The 25,939-nt window shown below is 32.3% G+C and overlaps 1 protein-coding gene across 1 annotated transcript; it reads right to left on the bottom strand.

Moving 5' to 3' along the window:
- Window positions 1-82: 82 nt before the first annotated feature.
- LOC111482228 (kinesin-like protein KIN-7O) lies at window positions 83-20,065 on the bottom strand. The gene is made up of 32 exons (XM_023127916.1): window positions 19,782-20,065; window positions 19,570-19,659; window positions 19,320-19,438; window positions 18,851-18,964; window positions 18,674-18,755; window positions 18,343-18,410; window positions 18,184-18,258; window positions 15,707-15,852; window positions 15,521-15,623; window positions 14,287-14,367; window positions 14,055-14,123; window positions 13,904-13,963; window positions 13,665-13,826; window positions 13,211-13,267; window positions 12,504-12,749; window positions 12,368-12,430; window positions 12,108-12,263; window positions 11,408-11,512; window positions 10,282-10,353; window positions 9,974-10,123; window positions 9,784-9,897; window positions 9,617-9,703; window positions 9,326-9,529; window positions 9,057-9,245; window positions 7,113-7,316; window positions 6,931-7,020; window positions 6,283-6,423; window positions 3,432-3,529; window positions 2,846-2,924; window positions 1,925-2,044; window positions 1,759-1,830; window positions 83-548 (listed from the first exon to the last, which is right to left on the bottom strand). Exons 1-32 carry the CDS (start codon window positions 19,903-19,905, stop codon window positions 321-323), a joined length of 3,768 nt encoding a protein of 1,255 aa, XP_022983684.1. The 5' UTR covers window positions 19,906-20,065; the 3' UTR covers window positions 83-320.
- Window positions 20,066-25,939: the final 5,874 nt, after the last annotated feature.

Below are 25,939 nucleotides of genomic sequence, written 5' to 3'. Positions count from 1 at the left end.
CTATGCATTCTTGAGACAATGAAATGTCAAACGTAATAGTTTCAAATATGAACATCGAGTATTTTTTTTGTAATTAAACCTAGAAGATAAATAGAAACAATTTTTTGTTTCTCGAGCTATTACAAAAGGAATATATACACGATGTAAACAGTCAATGAGGTTACAACCTAGTAAAAGAAATAAAGATACAGTTTTAGCTGATGTACAAAGAAACATTTACAAACAAGGTGCATTGATGGATCAATGAATGATTACTTGGATTTGAGCTAAAGGGTTAGTAAAATTTAACATTATGGATACACATGAATAAGTATTTACCTTCATAGTCCTTGTACAGAAGCAAGCTGCTTCCTAAGATTAAGGTTCTCGATACATTCAGAAGCCAACTTTTTCTTCAAGTCTGCAGTAGCCTTCTCATACTTTCTATCCATAAGATCAGACTCATCCACTGCTCCCTGATATCTACTGCGGAATGCATCCAACTTTGCTTGAGTTCCTCGCAGCCTCATTCGAAGCTTAGCCTTTTCTTTGCCGTTCTGCACCTCATCCTATTTGCAAGCACGTTAGATTTTCCTTGAACAACATAAGATAATAATGGTAGATACATATGCCGTCTTATTTTATGCTCGCAAAACTAGTGTAGAACCAAAAGGGAATCAATCAGCATGAATATGTATTAGATGCAGGAAATACCCTACTCCTGTTTGTGCTAATCCGTAACTAATGCCATTTTAATACTCAGAATATCTCATTAGCAAATCACCTTTAGAGAATCAGATGTGGTTACTTACTACACCTTTGACGAGATAGTTGAAGTCCTACCCCTTTCAATGTCTTCATTATGCTTAAATTGAAAACTGCTTCGACAAATCCTCTTGACAACTTAGTACTTGAGAACTATTTCACATCTTGGGTAGCCTCTACATGTTTAAATTTACGAGCTCTAGTGCAATGTTTTTCTTCCCAGAAATTTATAAAATCCTAGGAAATCTTAGAGATAAAGGTTTTTGCCTGCCCTAGTTGAGGAGAATCTTTCAAAGGTGGCCTAATAATGTACTGCCAGAGGCTTCTTGAACAGCACAGTTTCTTCGATTATGTGAACCAACCAAATTTCCTTCTGTTCTTCCCATAAATGCAACCACCATTTTATATCATAATTCATTTGATTCACAAGAAAGTGTTCATCAACTTTCATCATGAGTCATAATCCTCTACGAAGTAGAATTAAAAAACTCTTACCTATTGGGATTTTCTCCAAGTGAAACTGTAAATAGGATAAGGGAAGAGTTTCAAATCTATAAACCACTTTTTGTGCTAGTTCTAGCAGCAATCTTGAAGCCCTTAAATTATCACCGAAGGCTAGGCCAAGTCACCTTTAATCCTAAAAGGAGTTTCGAAGAACTTAATTATATTGAATAACTAAAGAATCTTCATTCCACCATCTCAAAGAATTTAATGGCTGCAACTGTGCAACTATAAATGTGAAAGGTGTGTTCCATCTTTGCCCACCAATTGGAGAGAGAGAAACCCTTTTTAGTAACAGAACTTAAAAACTTATCACCATAGATCTAGCTAGCATCCAGTTTTGTCTGATACTTCCTACTCAATGACAACAACAACACCACACTATATGTTCGTAACAAATAAAACATAATCTATGAAAATGATGTTCAATATAGAGGTAGGATTTTCTTTCCTCCCATTAAAAGTGAAAGCAACATAGATTTAGTAAGTAGCACTATATATTCAAGAACTTACATCATGCATCTTAACTTCCAAGCTGGAAATTCTCGCGACCAATTTTTCCGTTTGAAGTTTTGCTTCTTTTAACTGCATTAAATTCATCAACATATCGTGTTCACGGTTAAAAAAACTTGGTTCAACATGAGAAAGACATAAAGAAACAGGCAAGTTTCGTCATCACCATCTCACTGGTATTATTTTTTAGCAATGCTAATTCGATTGAATGACTTTGCTGCTCTTGAATCTGAATCATCAGATTATCTCTTTCCTTCGTTACAAGAAGCAACTGGTTTCTAATACTCTGAAACATAAAAGACGTGTGATTAACTACAAATATTATCTTACCTGAATCCTAAAGTTTGCACGTAAGATCAAGCATAAGTTATGTTTCATTCCTATTATTTCTTCAAACATTTGTCTTTTGCTTTATCGATGAAGCTTCACATGTGAACCATTAACTAGAGGTGTCCAAACCCAACTGAAAAACTAGAATGATTCCTATCTTTTTTTTAATGTGTTACTTGGTTGGGTATTTTGTTTGATTCTAAATATATTTGATTTTTTCTCTGAAAATAACTTTTATTGAAAACAAGTGATATACGAAGACATTTTAGAAAAGAACATGAACAAAAGGAGCCAAAAAAAAAGCGAGCAAAAAGATCCCTGAAAAAATTAGAACAAAATAACAGAAAGGGAATCCAAATCAAAAGAATGAGAGACGAAGGATAATCACTGAAGTCCATCGTAAAGGAAGCCCAAACCTCCTCTTAAGAATTTTCCTTTTCACTAAGATACAGTATTATTTCACTAGCTATTAATGATATAATATTCAAAAGATCTTGATATTAGTGGAAGTCATACGTTTTAGCGTTTTCATTGAAACCTATCTTCAAATTTGAATGAATAATTCAACATTCAAATTCACGACAAAGATCTCATCTCATACCCAATCTCTCATTAAAAATTTAGAAAATAAATCTTATCCATTGTTCTTCAAAAATGTTCATTTTAGACCAATGGCAAAAGAAAATATTCGTTTGAAGTATTTGTATCATCAAGTCACGTTCACATCCATAAAAGTGCTGAAAGTAACAGAACTTACTTGCTGAATCGCTTCATTTTCAACCTCAGCTTTATTTTTCTCATTTTTTAGGTTCTCTATGATATCTAGCTTCTCCTTACTGCAATAAATAAGCAAAATTAACAAAACACATAAATGTAATATGCATCATTTGTTCTTCAAATAGGCGACCTGAGCCTAAGAAGCACAGACACAAATACATGACACAGATGCTCCAATACATCATTGCCTAAGAAATTAGGACAAGAACAGAACACGAGGACAAAACAAATTCAAAGTAAATTATATTAAATCAGTTCCACAACTGGAGCGTTGTGAAATTCTCATACATCTTTGGATTTGTAATAACAATAGACAGGTATCATATATTAAGAATCGCACTACATCATACAAATGCTAAGAAGAACCTAAGCACCTTCATTAGTATTGTAATATATTTTTGAACGAAACAAAATTTTCACAGTTAATACAACTACATTTATTATTAAACGAAGTTACAGATTAGACCACCTTTAACTTTGAAGCATCAATTAATATATGTAAAAACGAGATGCATGATCTACCAAACCCTATGAAGATACAATTGAGAGGAAAGTCTAGAAAAAACCTGAATTCTTTTTCCCTTCTCTCATTCTCCTCTGAACTTCTCAATCTGTGTTGAAGTACCTCACATTCTTCACGACAAGACTCCAAATCATTCATCACCTATATTATAAAATCTATAACTATTAGACCCATCATAACAAGCAAGCACTACACATTTTAGACATAAAAGTGCATGAAGGTTGTAAGAACATCAGACAAGTAAGAAAGAGAAAAGTGCAATGCCCATAATATATACTGTAAAATAAAATGGACTAACCATCGTGTCTTCGCAATCCATCAATGGATTACTGGTAAGAATTTATTCACGAAACAATCTGATGGCTATTTATGACTTTGTCTAAGCCTTTATTGGATAACTCAAATGCTTGAAAGGTATAATAACTTGATGAACAACTTGCTCTTCATTTTCAGCTTTACGGTTCATGTATAGCTTGTTATATTAGCACTACAACTACTATATCAAGTCTACTGTGTGCTTGTGAACCATAATGACTCATCTCGTTTCTGGTAATGTTGGTAACCCAGAGATTCGAGGGAAAAAATTAAAGGGCACTTGCATGTTAGCAATATTTTCCCAGTGAGATAAAAAAATTGCACATTTGCGAACAATAGACCTATCTACAGACTTCGATATTAAACATGTAGAACCATTCAAACATTAATAAATCATTCAACCTTTTCATGTGAACAATCTCCTTTATGCATTGTGAAGAATATATTTCATAGCATCTACTGTATTTTAGCTAGTGATTTACGTCTAATTTTATGTTACATAGTACTGCTTAAAGAGGAAGTCTTTTAATACGTAGGTTAAATTGGTATTAAAATTGTTTTAACTTCCATCAAATTGCATTATCCTTTGGGTATGGTCTCCTGAGACGATTAAAACTTGACGCACTAAAAATGTATTATTTCCAATTTTTTCGTTATCCCTATTGAGTTATCTGTGTAACTCTTACTACACTGCACTGAACCTGGCGTTATAACAGTACAACTAAAACAGAGTTAAAATTTAATTCCAACTACCTTACACAATGAATATTTCAATTCACCATAGCATAATGGAGTGAAGAAATGTGGTTGGAATATCTAAATTGGTAAAAAAAAAAAAATTCAGTTTTTACAAACAAAAAACATCCACATGAGGCTTTTTAAGTTATTAGGTCTTCATAGATAATAGGAAAAAGTACACTTTTGGTCCTTCAGATTTGGTTTAGGTTGTCTTTGGGACATTGAGTTTTAAAACTCAACAATTTTACCACCCACGTTTGCATTTGGTAGCATTTTTGGTTCCCCATCAGTTTTTCTGTTAGTTACAAACGAAAAGATGTCTTACACCTATTTTTAATTAAAAAAAAAAATCTAATTTTGAATTATTATGCTTCAAAAAATATATATTTTTTCTTTTTTCTCTCTTTTCATTCTCCCTCTCCTCCTTCCATCTTCTTCCTTCATCATCAATGGTCACTGCCGCCACCTGTCGCCTGCAATTGTATTTTTTCTTCTTCTTCTCTTTCCTTTTCCCATTACATGTCAGTCCTTTTTTTTAAAAAAAAAAAAGAAAAGGGGAAAAAGAATGGAGAGGAAATAAGAAGAATCAAAATTACAGTCGCTAGCACAGGCAACGGTGGCTACCATTAATGGTGAGGACAAAAGACCGAAGGAGGAGAGGGAGAAACGAGAGGATCATGGAGAACGAAGAGAGAGAAAAAGACAACGAAACAAATGTTTTTTTTTAGTTTAATAATTAAAAAGGTTTAAAAATAGGTGTCACATCAACTTTCTGTCGGTCGTTAATGAAAAAACTGACAGAGGGACTAAAAATGCTACTAAGTGCAAATCTCAAGAATCAAATTGGTGGGTTTGAAAACTACCCAAATGCAACCTAGACCAAACCTCAAGGACCAACAGTGTAATTTTCTTCTAGATAATACAACGTCAGAATTCTATAGATATGGTGATAAAAACTACTTTTTTTTATTGTAATATTTGACTTAAATATAAATAGAAGAATTTCCTGTAGGATGGGATCTATTTCTACTTTATAGGATGATGTTGCTTCTTCTAGGAGGGCTGATAGGTTAAACAGAAAAATAAATTCATATTTGGGAGTACCTTGTACAATAACAGTAAATTCCGTATTCGGTAGGGTACATCTTAGTCCAACATAGTAAATGTTATTTGGGAGAACTTAGACCAAAAGTAAAAAATATTAGTCCAGATCCGAAGTCAAGGAGACAAGGCAACAGTGCGTTTTTAACGAAAACATTTAATATTTTAGGAAATGAAATTTAAATGTTCTAACATTAATTTAGTTTAAAGATAACATCATTAAATAAAAGCCTTAAGTTGAACTAATAAATGGCTCCTGTATTTCCCTTGTTTAGAGAACTATATGCTCTTGAGAAATGATAATGAAACGACAGTGCTAATAGAATTTTAAAAAGTTAGCTTTGCTTTTATCTATGCTATCAAACAACACAATCAGCACAATATATATTTTAAATGACCTCAACGAAATATTAGTACTGATAGAAAGGTGTTGGTTTGCAAAATCAATATGCAATCCCCCATCAAGTCTTTCGATAACTTAAGGACAGCTCTATTAATTATCCACCAGCATTTTGAAATTATAATTATTGCCTCCATCTAAAAGGTATGAAATATATGCTAGAAAATTCAATCGGCGATGCCAAAACAGAGTGGATTAAAAAAACAAGGAAACTGGTTTTTGATGAAACTATGCATCATAAAGAGCCAAAACTTCAAACTGAAAGAAAACAGAGAAACCAATTATAACATGCAGGCAGCCACTGCAGATATCTTGACAAGTTGAGTCACAAAGTTCATACCTTTGATATTTCATTTGATGCGGAAGCCACCTCCAGGTCGTGTGATTTTACTTTCTTTTCTATTGCTTCAACATAAGCTTTCTCCTTCGATAACCATACTGCCCTTTGCTCCTCCATTTCCAGAAGGCTTTCTGTGAGATGCTACAAAACCAGTGGAAATGCACCAACAAGTTCAACCATGAAACAGCCAAAAATGTTTTCCGATAACTCAACTTTAGGTTAAATTACAAGTTTAGTACCCAAAGTTTGAGTTTTATTTTCATTTGTCCATGAACTTTCAATTTTACGTCTACTAGGTCCCTAAACTTAAAAAGTATCTTATAAGTCTTTGAATTGTCAATTTTGTATCTAGTAAATTCCTGAATTTCAAATTTTATGTGTTAAGAGGTCCATGACTGATTCATTGTTTATTAAAATCCACGGACCCAGTTAACACATAATGAAAAATTTATTAGTTCCATTAGACATGAAATTCTAATTTATGTCTAACAGATCGATTAGTTTTAAAAAAATCCAAACATATCAAGGATCGTTTAGACATAAAATTAAAAGATTAGGACCAAATAGACAAAATCCTAGATGTTTAGAAACCAAACTTGTAATTTTATTATTATTTTATAAAAAGGCAAATGTAAAATCACAAATTACCATGGCCAATTCTTCTTTTTGCTCTTCCAGAAGTCCTATGGAGCTTTCCAAGTTTTTCTGCTTAATTTGAGCATCTTCTAAGCTTTGTTTCTGGAGAGCGACACAATATTATGTTTCATAAAGAAAAGAGAAGTTCACACAGAACCAATGTCCGATTATTGAAAATGAAAGCATAAGCTTACAAGTTCGGAGACATCCTGAACAGCAGTCAGTTGTATGTTTGCTATTCTCAGTTTTTCAGTTAAAGTTTCTAATTCTGAAAGCAAGCATTCATTTCTAAATATTGCCTCTTCTTTCTCATCGGATGTGGCCCTTAATTGCTCTTCCAGAGAATCAATCCTCGCTTCTAACTCAAAGGCAAGAACTTCCAACTCTTTGTGATCTTCCTGATAAACATTCAAAAGAATTCGCAAATCATCATCCAACACGTCTCCAAGACAAGTTTTAAATGAATAAGGATGATAAATTTTCCTAGATGCAAAAATTTGTCATGAAAAAAAAATCAGGTTAGAACGATAGTAGAATATCAAGCTGTAAATTAGGCATATTATTTTCTTGTATATTTATAGCTGTAATTTCCATTTTAGACTAAGGCTAATTGCTGTTTTTTCAAATATATGATTGGGATCTTTCTTGTATAAACAGTCCTATTTTCTCACTCAATAATATACTTGAAAGTCACTCTTATATATAGTTTCATGGTATCAGAGGCTTAGCAGTTAGAAACTCTAGCCCACCAAAATCCAGCCATTGAAACCCTAGCCGCTGGTTATCTATCATCCTTGCAGGTGTCATCTTCAAGAGATTTATTCGAAAGATGGCAATCTGCAATGTCAATCTAAGCACACTCTATTCATCAAACTCCTCACCAAGTAAGAACATGGTGTTAATAGTATGTGTTGATGATATAATTCTCACTACGATCTTTTTTAAGAAATAGCCTAGCAACTTCTCTCAAAAGAATTTGAAAATTTCTTGGGGATGGGAGTAGCCGGATCTAGCTAACATATTTCATCAGTGAGAATGATTGAGACTAATACAATCAACCTGAGATATGTACCTTCCTAATATCAAGCAGCAGACCTTTTGACCAAGACATTACATTGAACTAGCCTGGATAATTTGATTTCCAAGCTAGGAATGACTAGCATATACCATCCTGCTATAATTTCTTTTTGCGTATTTATAGCTATAATTTCCCTTTAGACTTGAAATAATTGCTGATTTTTGGATCTATGATTGAGTTTCATCTTGTAAAAATATTATTATTTTCTCACTCAATAATATACTAGAATTTACTCTCCAACAGTTTCAATGACACTGACGGATGTGGGAGCATGGTTGATGATAAGACTTATGCACCTCAAAGGAAAATGAACTGTCTTATAAGAGAAGTGTGTATGTTAGGGCGAAATACCCAAACAAGACAAAACTAATTTGGCTGTCAGAACAAGAAGACGTGGGGGGAAATATGCAAAGAACAACCACTCTAAAAGCTTCAACTATGATAAAATCAACCAGTATATGTATGCACTAAAAGAAAAGTTTACAATTATAGTCCACTAATTATTAAATCATTTAGATAAATCATTGGCAAAGGGAAAACTTCTCAACAGAAACGACAGCAACCAAGTTTAAGAGACGATCTCCCATTTGCAATAATAGAAAATATCGAAAAATTTCACAGGTGATTTTGACAAGATACACTGTTGGAGTTTTTAGTAAGATGTTCAACTCCAATTGATAATAATAGAAAATATCGAGTAAGTCCACAGGTGATTTAGAAGAGATGCACTATTAAAGTTATTAGTAAGATGTTTGACTCCCCTTAGGTGGACCGGCACACCTTTTAGGAAAATTTAACTGGGTTGCATCAGTCTCAAAAATATTCGCAAATATGAATTAGTAAGATGTTTGACTCCCCTTAGGTGGACCGGCACACCTTTTAGGAAAATTTAACTGGGTTGCATCAGTCTCAAAAATATTCGCAAATATGAATTTTGGTTAAAGTAATTGCAAATATAATATGTATAAACATTGAAAGTATGATTTTTTTTTTATAACTTACCAATCATTAGTCAACCAATAGAAGTAATGAATATGTTTCTTAACACCACTACTGTTACCTCCAGTATTTGTTCATATGGAAGTACAAAGGACTTTGCTCTGTCTGGATCAAGCCCCTTTGAACTCTTTTCAATAATTAAATCACGCCGTCTACCAGCAATGGAGTCACGTTTATTGATATCACGCTTGAGAAGAGAATTTTGTCCAACTAGCCGTTTTATCTCTCGTTCTGCCGCAGCTTTCTCACCCTGGAAGTATAAAAATATTATTAAATTGATGGCCCAAACTTAATGTTATTCGGAGAAAAATAGAAAAAAGGTCATCAAACCTCAAGTTTTGTTTTCTCTTGTAAAGAATTTTTTAGCTTAACTTCCGACTCTTTCAACTTTCCTTTTGATTTTTCAAGATCTTTTCTAAGACTTTCCTTCTCCCTTGCAAGTGAACTAGACGACAAACATGTAATTTCCTTTTGAAGAGTTTGGATTTGAGCAAGATAATCAGTTTGTTCCACATTCTGATGATCAGAAAGAGCCTGTAGGAAAGACAAATATGCAAACGCACATCTGTTAGAAGGATTGCAACGCATACATCTAATAAAAAAGTAAAAAATAATATTTACCATCGATAGCTCCTCACAATTATGAGCTTGCTGCTTCAGTAACTCTATCTGATTCTGGAGATCATCCGAGTAACTTTGAAGAAGAAGCTGTGCATCCAGATAATAATATTTAAAACTGGCTTACAAGATGCAGAAGGATTATAACCACATACATCAAATATACACACCTTCTCATTCTCAAATTTGGAAACTTTCTGCATCATTTTGGAGTTGAACTCTTCATGATCATTAATAATTAGCTTTTCTTGCACAGCACATTGATGGATCGTAGTCCTGAAATCCTGCATTTTGTTACAACTAATGAGCCCTCGAGGAAAGTCCTTGAGCTGGATAAGAGTAAGAGAACAGAATACTTACAAGCAACATGTCAGATATAGCATAAAAACACTGAGACATGTCATTGATGAGCGAAGAAACACTAGAGGAAATTTGTTTAGAGTTTTCCATTTCTGTAATTACTTCTTGGAGTTCCATTGAAAGTATTGACAATAGGTCAAAATTTTCTTCCTGAAAGAAGCATGTTACAAATTACTTCATCTAATAACTGATTAACTTCTAACATATAAAGAAACGTATAAAGAAACGTACACAGAAAATTAGAGAAAGGCAAGACCAAATAATTCAAAACCATAATCGAAGATGGAAGGTCTATAGAGGTTTCTTACAGAGACCGGGGAATTAAGCTTCTCACGAGCTACCCTGGCTTCTTCACGTGCATAATGCAGCTCTTCAGATAGCTACGAAAGTTAAAAAACTTACACACTCAACCTAACAATATTACTTAACAACAAAGCCATATAAGATAAACTCAACTCAAAAACCAAATAACTGCTATCAAGATAAACGTGAACTACTGAGAGATACTGTAAAAAAATGTTGCAATAAAAAGGTACCTTCTATGTACCAATGGGAAGGAAAAGAAAAAAAAAAACATGTACATAACCAAATTTGTAGCAAAGATGATATTTTTTTATCGACCCTTTTTGTATTTGGTGATTCTATCGTTTTCCTGTGTTTTGAGACGAGATATTGATCTTTGGACTTTGTTGGATTTAATTCTTTAACCCAAAGTTTTGGGTCACGCTTGATTGCAAAGATAAGAAGAGAATGAAAGAGGGAAAAGAGAGTATCCGGGAGGAAAAATAAGAATATCTTGTGACATTCCAAATTGGTTACTTCCCAACTCAAGATAATTTTAAAGAAATTTACAATTTTGGTGTTAAAATTTCTTATATTTGGACACTTGCTCAAAAATGGGAGATTTCATATTTTTTATTTAAAGTAAGTTTTAGAGATTGAGGAATGAAAGAAAATGATTAAGAGCGTATTGAATAAGGAGAAAAAATATGAGAAATGGGAAAGTGTGAGAAGAGAGAGAAAATGAAAGAGGGAGATGATGGGGTATAGATAAAGGTTTTTGTCCATATATTAGTGGCAAGGACATTTTTAAACAAACTTACGATTTCTGTCAATATTACAACAAGGGAATTTTTTAACTTTTGACTTTAAAGTCGTATGTTCCTAAATACTATAATAGTGTCATGATTTAAATAAGTTATTGTAGTTTTTTTAAGAAATTCACAAAAATTTTAAAAGCTTTTGTGATATCTGTGATTTTTCCCAAACTATAAATTATAAATTGATATATCATAAATAATTGAATATGAGTTATGAATATCAAACTTTAATATTGACATCTATATTTTCAACCTTGCAAAGCACCTATAAAGATATTTATAGCAAGTTAAATAGCAAAACAAAGTAAGATGGGGGCATTTGAACCGTACTTACCTCGTCAAACTTTTCCCTAGCACATATATTTTGCTCTGTTGCAAGCTCCACAACATTATCAAGATTTTGCTGACTTGAAGATCTCTCCATTTCCAAAATCATTATCTGTGAAATAAATAACAAATTATAAAGGGCGGAAATGAAAAATAAAAAAGAAATCCCAACATAAGAGATGGCATGTACCGACTAAGAAATAGCATAAATGAATTGAAAGACTGAATAATATACATATATTAGCTACGAAGCACGGACACCTTGCCAGGCAAAGTGTTTGTGTCGAATAAGGATATGTTCGAACACGCTTTGGACACGTCTAACATGCTAAAGGCATGTTTGAAAAAAAAAAAAATTAAAATTTTAGGCACGGCTAAAATACAGCTCAAACATGACTCTAAATATATTATTTAACCTAAAAATTAGGAAAAATAAATTGACTTTCAGATTGAATCCTTACATGTCAATCAATCCTAAAGTATTACACTATCATATCCTTATCTTGTTTTTGAGATTCAGTGACTGTGAAGTATATCTTGTTTTTATGTCAATTTTACATGTTTTATCAATAAAGAAGTGAATAAATAACTATAGACACGTATATATAAATGTATTCCCAACATGTTCGTATCCTACTTTTTAAGAAATTTATGTTTGGCTAGCAAGTGAATTGTGACATAAAATAATAAAGAGATGATCAAAGCACCCGTTCTTGAAGTCGCTTGATAACAAGGATGGCCTCCGATTCCCGTAAACTCATCTGTTTGTCCCCATTAAAGTCACCTCTTTTGACATGATAGTGATCATCAATTTCAGCAAGCTTCCTTGTTAAGCAGTCAATTTTTATATCACTCACAGTTTTCTACAAAAAAAAATATTATAAACAAATAAATAAGGATTAAAAAGAAAGAAAGATTAGGAGGGGGGAGATCATGCTAATTTTGGGGTAGAGAGACTAAATAATACCTCACTTTCAAACCTTAAAAGCAAATCTTCGTATGCTTCTTGGACATCTACTACCTCACTGTCCTGCCAAATTTATAACAATGTTAATGCCATAATTTCAATTTAAAAACTAAAGGGTAAAAGACAAGTGCCATACTCCCGGTAAGCTTTTTTTCTTCGATACCACTTTTCTCCTATTGGTAACATGCAATAATGCGCAGGGATCTGGAAAAGCACACCCTTCTAATACATTCTTTTGATCACTCTCACCCTTTTTGCAAGTTTCCCTCTTAGAAACGTCAGTGTCATCCATCAGTTCTTCGAAAGGAAGAAGTGGTCCCATTTCACGGTTGGATTTTACAGGCTTCACAGCCGAAGCAATAGATTGGATGGTCGAATCGACCTAAATTTGCAAGAACATTTCATATATCAGCATCAGTACGAAAAAATGCATGGAAAAAATACGGTAGAGATATCCGCCTTAATTTTACTCGAAATAAAGGCAAGACGAATATAAGATGCAATTTGAGGAGTTTTCAGGAGAGTCCTCAGCTCTCCCATTAATGACTACAGTTTCAAAACTAATGCAAATATTTCCACATTTATTCTTTCTCTCCGTTGTTGGTTTCTTTTCTAACCAACATCCATCTTGTGAACTCTACTCTAACCATCCTAGCTTACACATCATTAGATTATCTCTAGCAATCATTAACTAAGCAACCAAAAACAAATAATATCTCAAAATCTATTAGACTACTTGGAAAGCATACAATAGGATGGTTTCATTAGTGTTCAAAATTCAAATACTAGGGAATCGCAACACATGATATAAACCATGTGCTAATATAATAAGAACAATTTTACCTCTCCAAGGGGCTTCCGTGAAATATTTCCTGGACACCATGTATCCCTTCTCTTATTCTACAATATTGAATCAATTTTTACGTAAAAAAAAGGTACAATTTTTAAAAAGAAACTCTTAATAGATGTGATAAGAAGACTAATCGGAAGCAAAGGATAATAGCAGAGAACTAGATATAACGTCAGATAGAAAAAAATAAAGCAGTATAACAAAAATGAGATGGAACATGTACAGACTAGACAAAAGAAGTCAGAAAAACATATTAATGCAAAATATTTTCTTTTTGATAAGAAACGAACTTCTAATAACAAAAAAAGCGGGAATGTACAAAAAACAATGATGAGAGAAATCCCCAAAGGCCAAGGAGATCATAAGAAACCTCCCAATAGGCATAAATCTGTAAAAAGATGAAATTAGAAAACTGTAATCAATGCAATACACTTTTATTTTGTGAACCTTTTTAATTTCATCATGGTTATCATCTCTTTTTGAATAAAGCACCATAGAACTCAAATTTTCAATTTTCTTAGCTTGCTCCTGCACCCTTTTCTCCCATTCGGACTGCACTTTCTTTTCCTCCTCCAACTCCAAAGCCATTCGCTCCCTCTCCAGTTCAATCTGACATGCATATAGAAACTTCCAGGATAAGTCCGTGCATCCTACAAAAGATCATCATATTAACATTTGTTGCTGACCTGTAATAATGTATTTCTCAAGTTGAGGATCTCCTCCCCTAAATGCTCTGAATGGGAACCCTGAAACATAAAAACAGAACAAAAGATTAGTCTGACCTTTTTATTAGGAGGGAAAACAAGGAAGAAAAAGAAAAAGAAGATATGGTCTAACCTTCAATTTGGCTCGAAGCTCCTCAATCTCTCTCTTTTGACGCTTTAACAGAGCAGCATCAGTTAAAATCTACAGGAAAGAATTAAAGCATTGAACTGGATGAACCAAGTGGATAAGCACAGTGACTAAAAGCAAATGTGGGCCCAGAAATATAAACTTCTTCCGAGGAAAGCATAAATATCTGAGATGGAACGAGGGAAAAAAGAAATGAAACCTAAGTATAGATCAAAACCTCATTCACGTGAGCGCAGTTAGTGACACGTAATGCTCTACTAGCAAACTGGAGGGTACTTTTCGTCTCATCTGCATGAATCTGTCGCCAAATCAAGGAACTTAGCAATCAGGATGAAGTAATAGACATACACACTTCCTTCAAACATATGTAATGAAGCAATCAGATGCTCAACAGAGTGCTAAAATCTAGGAAGTCTATAACCAATTCGAGGCACTTCAGTAAGAGAAAATTAAATAGATATAACTTTCATATTTGTAAACACAAAATCAAATAATCACACTTTAAGCCTTGAAGGGCTATTGAGCTAAAAACAGAATTGAACCCAAACCGGTAACAAGATTTTTTATGAAATTGTTTTATAGATTATAGAAACAGAAACAGACTTTCCATTGAAAGGTACCAAATGTCACAAGATTTTAGCATCTAACTCAAAAACAAATGCAAATACGTGATTGTCTAAAATATCCCCAATTACAATACTCTCTATCCAACCAAACTAATAAAGCTGCCACAAAAAACTTATACAGAACTCTTCTAACAAAATAGCTAAAAGAAAATTGGATAATAAACAAATGCATTGATGAATTGAAATTACAAAAGTGCGAGAAAATCCTATCTAAAGGAAGATTACAAAAAACTTTTCAAATGGGATATGAGAGTAACTAATAATGAAAAACATAGGAGAGAAGTCTAGCCAGAGTGAACTTCTAAAGAAGAAAGTTATTGAAATGCAGGAAACCAACACACCAAGAAGTCAGAGTTTGATGAAATCTAGTCTTTCTCCCTACTAGAAACTTTTGCCTTACAAAATTCTGAAATTCCTTCCAGATCATAGGCCCAAATAAAACTTCGACGAAATTAATCCACAATATCTTATTTGCTTTCTATGCCCACCAATTACCAGAAAAGATAGCTTTCTGGTCTATAATTGAGAACCCATGAAAATCCAAAATTTTGAAATAACACCGACTATAGTTTCCAGCTGTAATTACAATACTACAATGAAAGAGGAGATGATTGATATCTTCTTTTACTTTTGAACATAGAATACATGTGCCACAACTTGTTAGGTTCTTTTACGAATTCCCATACCCATTTCACGAGTAAAGCCTCATTTTTCTGAATGGTAACTTGAATTTATATCCTTCCTACTTCAAAGAAATTGATGTAACAAAGTATCACTACTTAAAAGAACAATAAAGAAAATCCCTCTGGTGGCAAAAGATGATACCTGTGCTAAAGTGATATTGCATATAATTGCTGTGTTTGCATTTCCACCGAGTGCAGGTTGCAAAATACGAGTAAGTTTGCTGTCACGATAGGGGACATGGCTCCTGCAACATAAATCAAATAAGCAACCATGCATCCAGCAACAATCCTTCTTTTAAGCAGCAAAGAAGTGAAACAAAAAACCTACCCTTGACTCTCAGCACCTTCACTTAATTTTTTAATGACAGTTCCCAGTGTCATCAAGCTTTTATTAATGTGGGAACCCTCTTTAAGACGAATACCCTCGGCGCCAGTTTTTGCAGCACGCTCCGAACCAGCAAGGTCAACTAAATTCTGCAAGCATTTAGCACAACTAGGAAGAATAAGAAACACCTATGAAAGACAAATTCGGAAAATAGAGATTAAAGACGAATTTTTATATTTTCAGTGAATTTAAATTTTAGATTTTAAATTTTAAAATGGAGGGTTACATTAAAAACATAATATATTATAAATCATGTATACCATAATAAAATGTATAACATAAAACATGTTAATGAATTAAATAGTAATAGTTTATATTCGACCAAATATTTAATTGGTAACTACAATGTTTTTATTGTTTATAAATACATTACCAAACATATCTCTAATAACTTTTTTAAGTGAGATTCATATCTAAATCTGCTATCAAACACATTTAATAACACCAAAAACATGAAATACAATTCTTATTTGCATCGAATCTAATGTTTTTAAATTTCTGTCTGCATATCACTAAGGAAATGCACCTAATTTTTCATTTGAACAGTGAAAATTACAAAACTCCAAAACTACGATGCTCAAACATCCAACCCAAAAATAAACCATAAATAATTCATTGATGCTCCCGAAATAACAATCCACTCAAGCCAACAAAAGCATGTAGAAAAATTTCTCGATGATAATTAATTACAAAACATGAATACCCAGCAAAGTCCCTGTCTAAAAAAGCCCCCAACGAATAATTAGCATTACAACACTCTACCACCACCGCTTAATCACTAGAAGCCCTATTTTCTTACAAAGAAACAGAATTTTTTATTGATTAAATGAATAATTACAGAGAGAGTAAAGTACTACAAACAAAACAAATGCTAAAGATACAAAAGCACCCTCCTAAATTAACCAACTAAAAATACCCAAACTGTTCAGACACACGTCAATCTTAACATAATAAAGAACTCCAGCACGAATACACATCAAACAGCCAACTGTTCCTTTCCAACCAAATATTCCTCATAAAAGATTTAACGGCATTGATCCATAATATTCTAGCTTTTCTTTAGAAAAAAAAAGTATCACGTAATAAATGCTTCGCCTTTCCTTTTGTTGTAACATGAAAAACTTAATCAAGTTCAGCCAATTGAAGTACTAAATTCCACATTTTCCTACTAAAATAACAAAAGAAAAAAAAAAAAGAGGCAAATCTTCACTATCCGAATAACACAAGCACCACTGGGAAGGATTTAAAATCCACAAAGTATGTCTTCGTCGCATTCTTTCCACTAATTGAGACCTACAAGACAACCTATCCACACAAATACATTTTATCCAAATAGTTAAACAAAGAAGATCATGCCATTAACCAATCTCTGCGCTAAACACCACATGATAAATTACCGCCATTTTACAGCAATCGCACCCTTTCCCGCGTCTTCCTATAATCCAAAATTCTTCAACAAATCCAGCAGCAACATTAAATCGTTCTCCTTTACTTCAAAAGCCATTCTTGTTTTATTGTTACAACTCAATACACTTGAATCCACACATCATTCACTGTTTTGAACACCAGATCATACAAATTTGGATACTTAATCAACAAGGACCCTCCTTCCAACCGACCATCCTCCCAAAACTACATTTTCAATCCATTTCCTAACCTTAACTCTCGAATACTTAAATACAATTTCTTTCAAATACAATATTCCCGCAAAAGTCTCCTTTTACCTCCTTTATTCTTTCCTCCTTTTTCCACATATCTTTTCTAATCACCTTGCTCCACTCAATCCCACAAAACACCTATTTTTCATTTATACTATAAGTTTGTTCTATGCATCCTCCTTTCCACCACATCATCAAACTTCCCAAAAGCCCCTTCTCTTTAAAAGAAAAACACCTCACTGCTTTCTTAAAAATCTTCCGACCCCGCTTTGGGTATATACTTCCTTCCAGAATGAGAATCCTTTCTTTACCCTATTTGAGTTGATTTTATACACCTCCACCACTCCACTTTTACTGACGACCTCCATTCACACCATATAATCATCAAAACTTTAAGTGCAGATAAAGCCAATAGTTTTATAATACCCTCTTCTAACCAGCCTGCAACTGCAAGCTAAATGAAAAAAGAGGACACCATCTTTCCATACTCCTCTATCAACTCTACTTCCATTATATCTCACATCAAAAGAAATTCTAAAAGTTGTGCATTCAATTAAAAAGGACAACACCCCATAGTTCCAATCGGTTATCTCTTACCATAATTTTTTGAATGAGAGAGAGAAAGAAAGTGAGAGAGAAGCTTTTAGCTAACAAGGGGAGATAATGGGTCCGCCATCTAATCACAATAATAAAGTAATTGATAAACGAATACCGGAAGCAAAAAACATGTAGAAATAATTGATAACTGCAGGAACCACGTACCAGAACTGAAACACGAACAGCATCACAAGAATTTCCAGTGTCTCCATCTTCAACTTTATCCCGACTCTCAATTATCTATTTGATTATTAGGTAAGTTAGAGAGGGAAAAATAATATAATGGCAATGTGACTCGCGGAATTTGAAGAATATTGAGTTTACCATGCGGAAAATAGTGTGGGATCTACTACTGTACAAATTCATATTTGTCTCTCCAATATGACGATGAGCTGAATGTATGAACAAGATATTAAAATTAGCATGAAATCACTAATATATATAAGAACAGACAGACAAAAGCCTAAAAAACCAGAGGCATCGATTTCAAGGGGTAAATAGTTCATAGAACCAGTAATTAAACAGTAATGGATAACAAATATGCTTTCTATTGAACTCTTCAATATAAAAGAAATTTGGAAACGAAGTAGAATTTTATTAAGATCTTTAAGAAAGGAGGAGGCAATAGACTTCATCATTTCGAAAATTAAATTACATTCTCCAAATTCCATAAGATCGAGAACTTGTTCAGAAGAAGCAACAATCTCTTCTCGCAAACCAGCAACATAGATTCCCCGCTGCAAATTTGGAGGAAATAATTAACTTCAACAAAAGTAAACAGAAGTTTGGACATGGAACAATAAGTTGCACCAAGTTTAAAATTAAGCACCACCTCTAAACTTTCGTGAATCTGCAGTTTTCGATGCTCAGGAACCAATAAATCGTTAATTTCCTCGTTGTAGATTTCCATGTAGGACATTCGCAGAAGAAACTCCCTATCCGCATCCTTTGAACAAGAAGATTTCACTTAGACATATCTCATAGTTCAATAAATTAGATGAGCAGGAGTTGGGTCAAACTCAAGCTCGATGCTTCATTATAATGACCTTCATTGTTTTTCTTTATCCCAGCTACAACAGTATACAATTTGAATTTTCGTTTTAACAGTCCAATTGTGGAAAACCATTTTCGTTTTTTTTTTCCTTTTTCCATTTGAATATTAAACAAGCTCCACAAGTCAGTGTTTCCTAGTACATTTTTAAATGCAAGCACCAAAACAAAAGTAAGAACAGTAAGTGGAGGATGCTCCTCGTGTAGCCTAGTCATAGCCTAGGATGACAATGACTAAATTGAAGAAATACCTGATGTATAACATCAAACAAATTATTCACAGCAAGTGGAATGATCCCAGGTTCAGTTGGTGAGCCTCGCATTGTATGAGTTTTACCACTATTAGTTTGCCCATAAGCAAAGACCGTCCCTGAATTATGCAAGAAAAGAAGGAATATAAAAACAGAGACAAGAACACAAAGGAGTGATATTAGAGTAGTCAGCCAAATAGTACAAGCACATAAAACAATCCAAACCATCAACTATTTCCATAGAAAATACCATTGAACCCACGAACTGCGGAGGCAACAATTTCCTTAGTGCGAGCTTGATAGACTTCGAAAGTGCTGCAATCTTCGCCGAAAACTCGATCTGCAAAGTAGAAAGAAAGCAAAATCGACAGCCAAGGTAAGTAAACAAAAAAAAAACACCTAGGAGAGCAAAATTTGCGAGAAAAAAAGAAATGTAAGTAAGATAACTGAGCAGAAACATACCAAAATCGAACTTGTTAGGGTGATTAGAAATGAAAATGGAGTTTCCAGAAATTCTCCAAGGGCTCGTTTTGGCGTCCGCCGCCGAGAGCGGCCTGGCTCGGACGGTTACATGAATCCTCTCCATCTTCTAGCTCTCTTTCAGTCCGGTTTCCAGAGGGCGGGAGAATTGAGTTTTTTCCTCGAAGCTCTTCTTCTTCTTCTTCTTCTTCTTCTTCTTCTTCTTCTTCGTTTTCGTTTTCCCGCCCTCGCACTTCTGCAAATTAGAGCGCCTTCAAAAATGATAAATAATAAATAAATAAATAAATTATTCTTTGCATTTTTATTTTCTAATTTTAAAATTAAAATATATACTTTAAATGACTTAACTGTATAAAAATAACATATTAAAAGCATTTTATTTATTAATTTAATCAAATTAAAATTATAAAAAACGATCGAATATGAGTTATTATTGCGATTATGGATGATATATAAAATTTTATATGATTTAATTTCTTTTTTTTATTAACCATTTAATTTTCTTTCTCCAATTATTATAATAATTTTTGGCTCCCTTTCTTTTCTTCTTCTTCTTCTTCCCGGGTTCTTTCCTCACTTCCTTCTCTTAGATGAACACGACTCTTCATAATGGTATGATATCGTCTACTTTGAGCATAAGCTCTCGTGGCTTTGCTTTGGGCTTCCCCAAAAGACCTCGTACCAATGGAGAGAGTATTCTCTCTTTCCCTAAATTAGTCGACGTGGGACTTTCATCGTCTAACACCTTCTTCTTCTTTTGCTTCTTCTGCTACAATAGCCACGGCCATTGTTGCCACCTCTTCCGCCTCCACCTCCGCTCTCCACCACCATGTCGCCGCCCTTCTTCCAATCTCCTCTCTCTCTCTCTTGTTATAAAGCCATAAGATTGAGGTTTCGATTTTATGTTATAATTTCGATTTTTTAGGGTTTGTTCAACTTAAGAAGCTCCTTCCTCTTCGACGAGGTGGAGAGGTTTGTTCTTGTCTCCAGTTCATACGGGATCTCACAGTTCATCCAACTTATGTGCGATCTCATCATTCACCCCTTTGGAAACTAACATCCTCGTTACAAGAGTCTCATCCTGACTCTAACACCATTTGTAATCGCTCAAGTTCACAGCTTTTATTTGTTATGTATAGTTGTAAGTTTCACTATTTTAAAACAGTCACGATCTCACATTTTATGTTTCTTTTTCAATTGGGTAAACTTCTAGAAAATGAAATATCATGTTTTCATATTATTTTTTTTTTCTTTTTTAATAAAACACATTTTTTTTTTTTGTTTTCCTTTAAGTTTCTAATTAATTTTTAAATTACAAAATTGAAAAATGAACCTCAACTAAAGAAAATATGATTTGGTAATTAATAATTAATGAGTCCATACAAATAACTAAGGATAAAAAAGAAAATTATATAATTTTATTTAAATTTTTTTTTTAAAAGAGTTGTTTCGTAGAGTAAACAATTATCTATTAGAACTAACGAACAAACTATTATAATATATGTTATGAGATGCTCCCGACTTTCGTAAAGGATCTTTGCACAAGTAGAATGCAGTTTTACGAGGAGAAAATTCACGTTCATTCCAGCTCTCAAAATTTAGTAACAAAACCGGCCATTAATTATATGTCTAGAAAATTAAAATAAATATTGATTTTGTAAAATATTTAATTATTCGGTAAGGAATTTTGAGAGAAAACATCATGGTCGAAGATTTTAATATTAATTATGATTTTTGAAATTAAATAATATTTCTCCATTTTGGGTTCTACTTTAATAAAATAAATAAATAAATAAATAAAAATTAGTGACAATCTATTGACATTGCACTTCCCTTGGCTAGTTGTTGTCCTTGAATTTAACAAGATTTCAAAATTCTTTAAATATTCAAACTTACATTCAAAACATCCACTTTTAGCCGTCGATATCAACCTACTTCAATTGATTTTTTAAAATTATAATTGATAATTACAGCGGAACTGGTATTCATTCACATACTGTCCAGACTTCCCCTCACGGTTTTTGAGTTTTTCCATGTAGGCTTCCTATTACGCGTCTGCTAGAGAAAGGTTTCTACATCCTTATATCTTAGTTGTCTGCTATAAGATAGCTAGTTTGGGGCTTTCGACATAAAAAAGTCCATCATGACTTGTATTGTAGTCGACTTGAAATGTCGCTTTTGTCTTTCTAATACTAATGTCTTCTTCCTTTTGTGTCAGCAAGATACTAACAAACGACAAAGCCAAAGAAAATACTAAACGAGCAGCTTCCCTAACGAGATTCTTAATCAGGCCTAAACGTCCTCATTCCAAACTAAAGCGTTAGGGAGCAAAAAAGGTCCCTTCCTATATCGAGTGTTTCGTTCTCTTCCTCAACCAATGTGGGACATCACAGTGATGATAAAATATACAGGGAATGTCAATCCATCAAATCTAAATGAATTTTTCAATATGATTAATAATGTTTCTATATTAGTAAGTCGTACGAGTCACTCCATCTTATCTTATTTTATTTTAGTCACTAAACACTTAGATTAATTATTAAATATATAGGATAATGATGAAGATTCATGAACATCTTCCTTTATATGTCAAATTTAGACTGTTCCTCTAGAGTGGGAGACAACATCTCTATACAATCACAAAACAACTTCACAACACTTTCCTTTTTTGAAAATTTCGTTTGTCGTTATACGCATCAGCAGACCGATAATTGATATACATTTATTTTTTAAAATTTTTCGATACAAGAAATATGAGATAGCGTGATTATTTAACAGTTAGTTAATCCATATATGTATTATTCGGTAAATAAATGTGAATTTCAATCTTAATTCAGTACGGCAACGATATTGCTTCTTGTTGAGGGTGGTCGAAAAATGATATTTAAAGTGACTATAATTATTTTTTAAAATACTCGAGAATAATAAGCATTTACAAAAAAAAGAAACAACGAGTGCCATTATATCACATTGATTCGACAACTTAGCTTTACTCTCATTTAGTACAAAACTAATAATCCCGTATAATTATGTTTATAAAAATGGTTAATAATATTTTGTTTAATAGCGACTTATTAATAAAAAAGAAAATTCATTACAATATATATATATATATATATATATATATATATATATATATATATATATATATATATATATATATATATATATATATATATATATATATATATATATATATATATATATATATATATATATATATATATATATATATATATATATATATATATATATATATATATATATATATATATAAACTAATAATCCCATGTAATTATGTTTATAAAAATTGTTAATAATATTTTGTTTAATAACTACTTATTAATAAAAAAAGAAGATTCATTATTATAATAATATATATATATATATATATATATATATATATATATATATATATTATTATTATTATTATTATTATTATTATTTTGTTGTGCATGAATACCTTCTGTTGTGCATCCAAATCAATGCTTTTTCCTTAGGAGTGGAAGACAATGTGTGGGAGACAAGATTTGTACCAAATATAGTAATAATCAAAAGCTTGATGACTAAAATGAAAACAAAGCACTTCTTCTTTTGGAATAGGCTTCTTTCGGGCTATTAGTATACCGAGTCGCCTTTCTAAAATTGAGTTGGGTCTGAATCTGTTTAGGGTTTTAGAAAGTCGAGTCGTTACAAGAAATAATGCATATTTTATAAAACTCGGAATAGGGTCGAGATGTTGCGTATTTGTCCTTTTTGGGTTTTTTCTTTCACGCTTTCTGTCAAAGTTTTTAAAACGTGTTTGCTAGTAAAAGGTTTCCAAATCTTCGCTGACACTCGTTTCTCTCTCCAATTGATGTGAGATCTCACAATACTTTTAACATAGACTAGTCTTCGCGTACATTTCTTGTGCCCTAAGGCAACAATAGTAACATCGAGACACTGCAACAGTGTCTCAGTGTATCGAACTATGAATTAAGTAATACTCTTAGAATTTCAAATATATCATGTCATTGTGAAGCATATAAAATTTGTAATAATGTGATGGTGGGGTTGACATTATTGTAAGCATCATTTAGCATACCTACATTAATATCATTACACCCATTACCTCGACATGCCATCATCATGGTTTCGATTGAAAAGGCATGACTATTACCTTTTTATTATGAAAATTATCAACGTGCTTTACGCCTTCGTACTATAACAACTATTTGGTCCCGATAAATTCTCTTATAACATGATCACATATAAGAAAATTTGAAGTATTTGCAAGAGTAGATACTATATCGACACATCGATGCAGTTCTTTCAGCATGTCTTGTCCTCATTCACGTGCTTCTTAGGAAAATTCTCATGAGATCACCTAACATAGTATTGCTCCAAATTAAGCACGTTTTCAAAGTTAATATGACCGAGCCACAAAAAAGAATTATTTATTTTGTCGGTATATATAGAAACTTTTAATTATCATATCCTTATAATTACTCCCGCGTCACAATTTTTTTTACTTATAAAATGAGGATAGAGAAATTTGAACTTCTGAGATATCTCGATCGTTGAGCTATGATTTAATTAAACATTAAATTATGTATATAAAATTGATTGAATAAAAAACATTTAACCATAAATATTAATTATTTTCCACATATTTAAATTCCAAATTTCAAATATTTAATAAAATAAATGCAAGTTGTGTCATCATTTAGATGCATGCACTTTCCCTTAATTCGCTTCTCTTTTCAAAATTTAAAGTAAAGAAAAATAAAATTAAATAAAATTACTTTAATAAAAAAAAATGCTGTAAATTTCAAGTGGGATTTATAAAGATTTAGGAAATTTAATTGATTTATAAATTTTTATTTTATTTTATTCTAATAGTCTAAGTTTTAAAATATTTATTTTCATCTCTAAATTTTTAAAATATATATTTTAGCTCTATTTTATTTTGCTCGTCAAATAATTATATTTATCTTATATGTAACTAATTTATTAAAGACTAATTATTCTTAATAAAATAAAATAATTAAAAACAAAGTATGGGGAAAATTTATAATTTAATGTAAATATATGTCATAAATATTATATAAAAATTACGTATAACACTGTGTGCTGTTGGGTATTTAAAGCACAAGTGGATAATTCTTTTTATTAATATTTATTCCCTTTTGTTTCACCAACTTTACTATATTCATAATAATAATCCTTTCTATACATATTTAATTCATTTATATTTTTTATTTTGTAATTTTTTATTATCCAATATTAGTATAAATAATTTAATTTTTAAATTTTAAACGTAAACTATATAACTTTTATCGTGAAAAAATGGTTAAAATTTAATGAAATCTTTTATTTATATTAAGAAAAAGTCTATACTTATTTTAAATCAAGAACAAATTGTTACGAATTTAAAATTATAGAAATTAAACTAAATTAAAAAGATATTTAATAAGTTTTTAAATTAATTTTATGTATAATAAATTATTAAAAAATATTTAGATCAATTAAATTAAAAATTTAAAATTTTAAAATGTATTAAAAATTGAATTAATTTTTAATAAAAGGAAGAAAAGAAAATAACATGCTCAAGTTTTCATCTCATTACTTGTTACACTAATTAATATATATATATAAAGACGGAAAATTGGTATATACATTTAAAAAAAAATACAGTTTTGAATATAATCTAAGTATAGGAAACGACAGTGAACCTTGTTTGATGAAAGTCTTTCATCGGTTAATTTAGAGAATGATAATGAGTTTGTAATCAATGAATACTCTTTCTATTGGTACGAGACATTTTGAAGAAGCTCAGACAAGACATGAGAGTTTATATTCAAATGGATAATATCGTACCATTGTAAAAAGAGGTATTCATCTAACTGGTGTGTCAGGCAGGTGAGAAGTGGAGAGAGCACAAAAAAGAAGAACCCCTAATATCAAAACAGGTACAACAAGAACCGGCAATGGCGGCGGAGGAAGCGGCGGCAGCACCACCGGCAGCACCACCAGCGCCATCGTCCACAGCACCAGAACCACGCCGGAGAAGACTCTGTAACACTGCACCATCGATCATCTTAGGTTTCTAACTCCCCCTCTTCCATACGCGCCACCGCATCGGCGGGAAAGGCAGTGGT

Source organism: Cucurbita maxima, unplaced genomic scaffold, assembly GCF_002738345.1.
Source record: "Cucurbita maxima cultivar Rimu unplaced genomic scaffold, Cmax_1.0 Cma_Scf00007, whole genome shotgun sequence".
NCBI lineage: Eukaryota > Viridiplantae > Streptophyta > Magnoliopsida > Cucurbitales > Cucurbitaceae > Cucurbita > Cucurbita maxima.
Note: the sequence above shows the minus strand (reverse complement) of the source record. Positions and strands in the feature narration are given on the sequence as shown.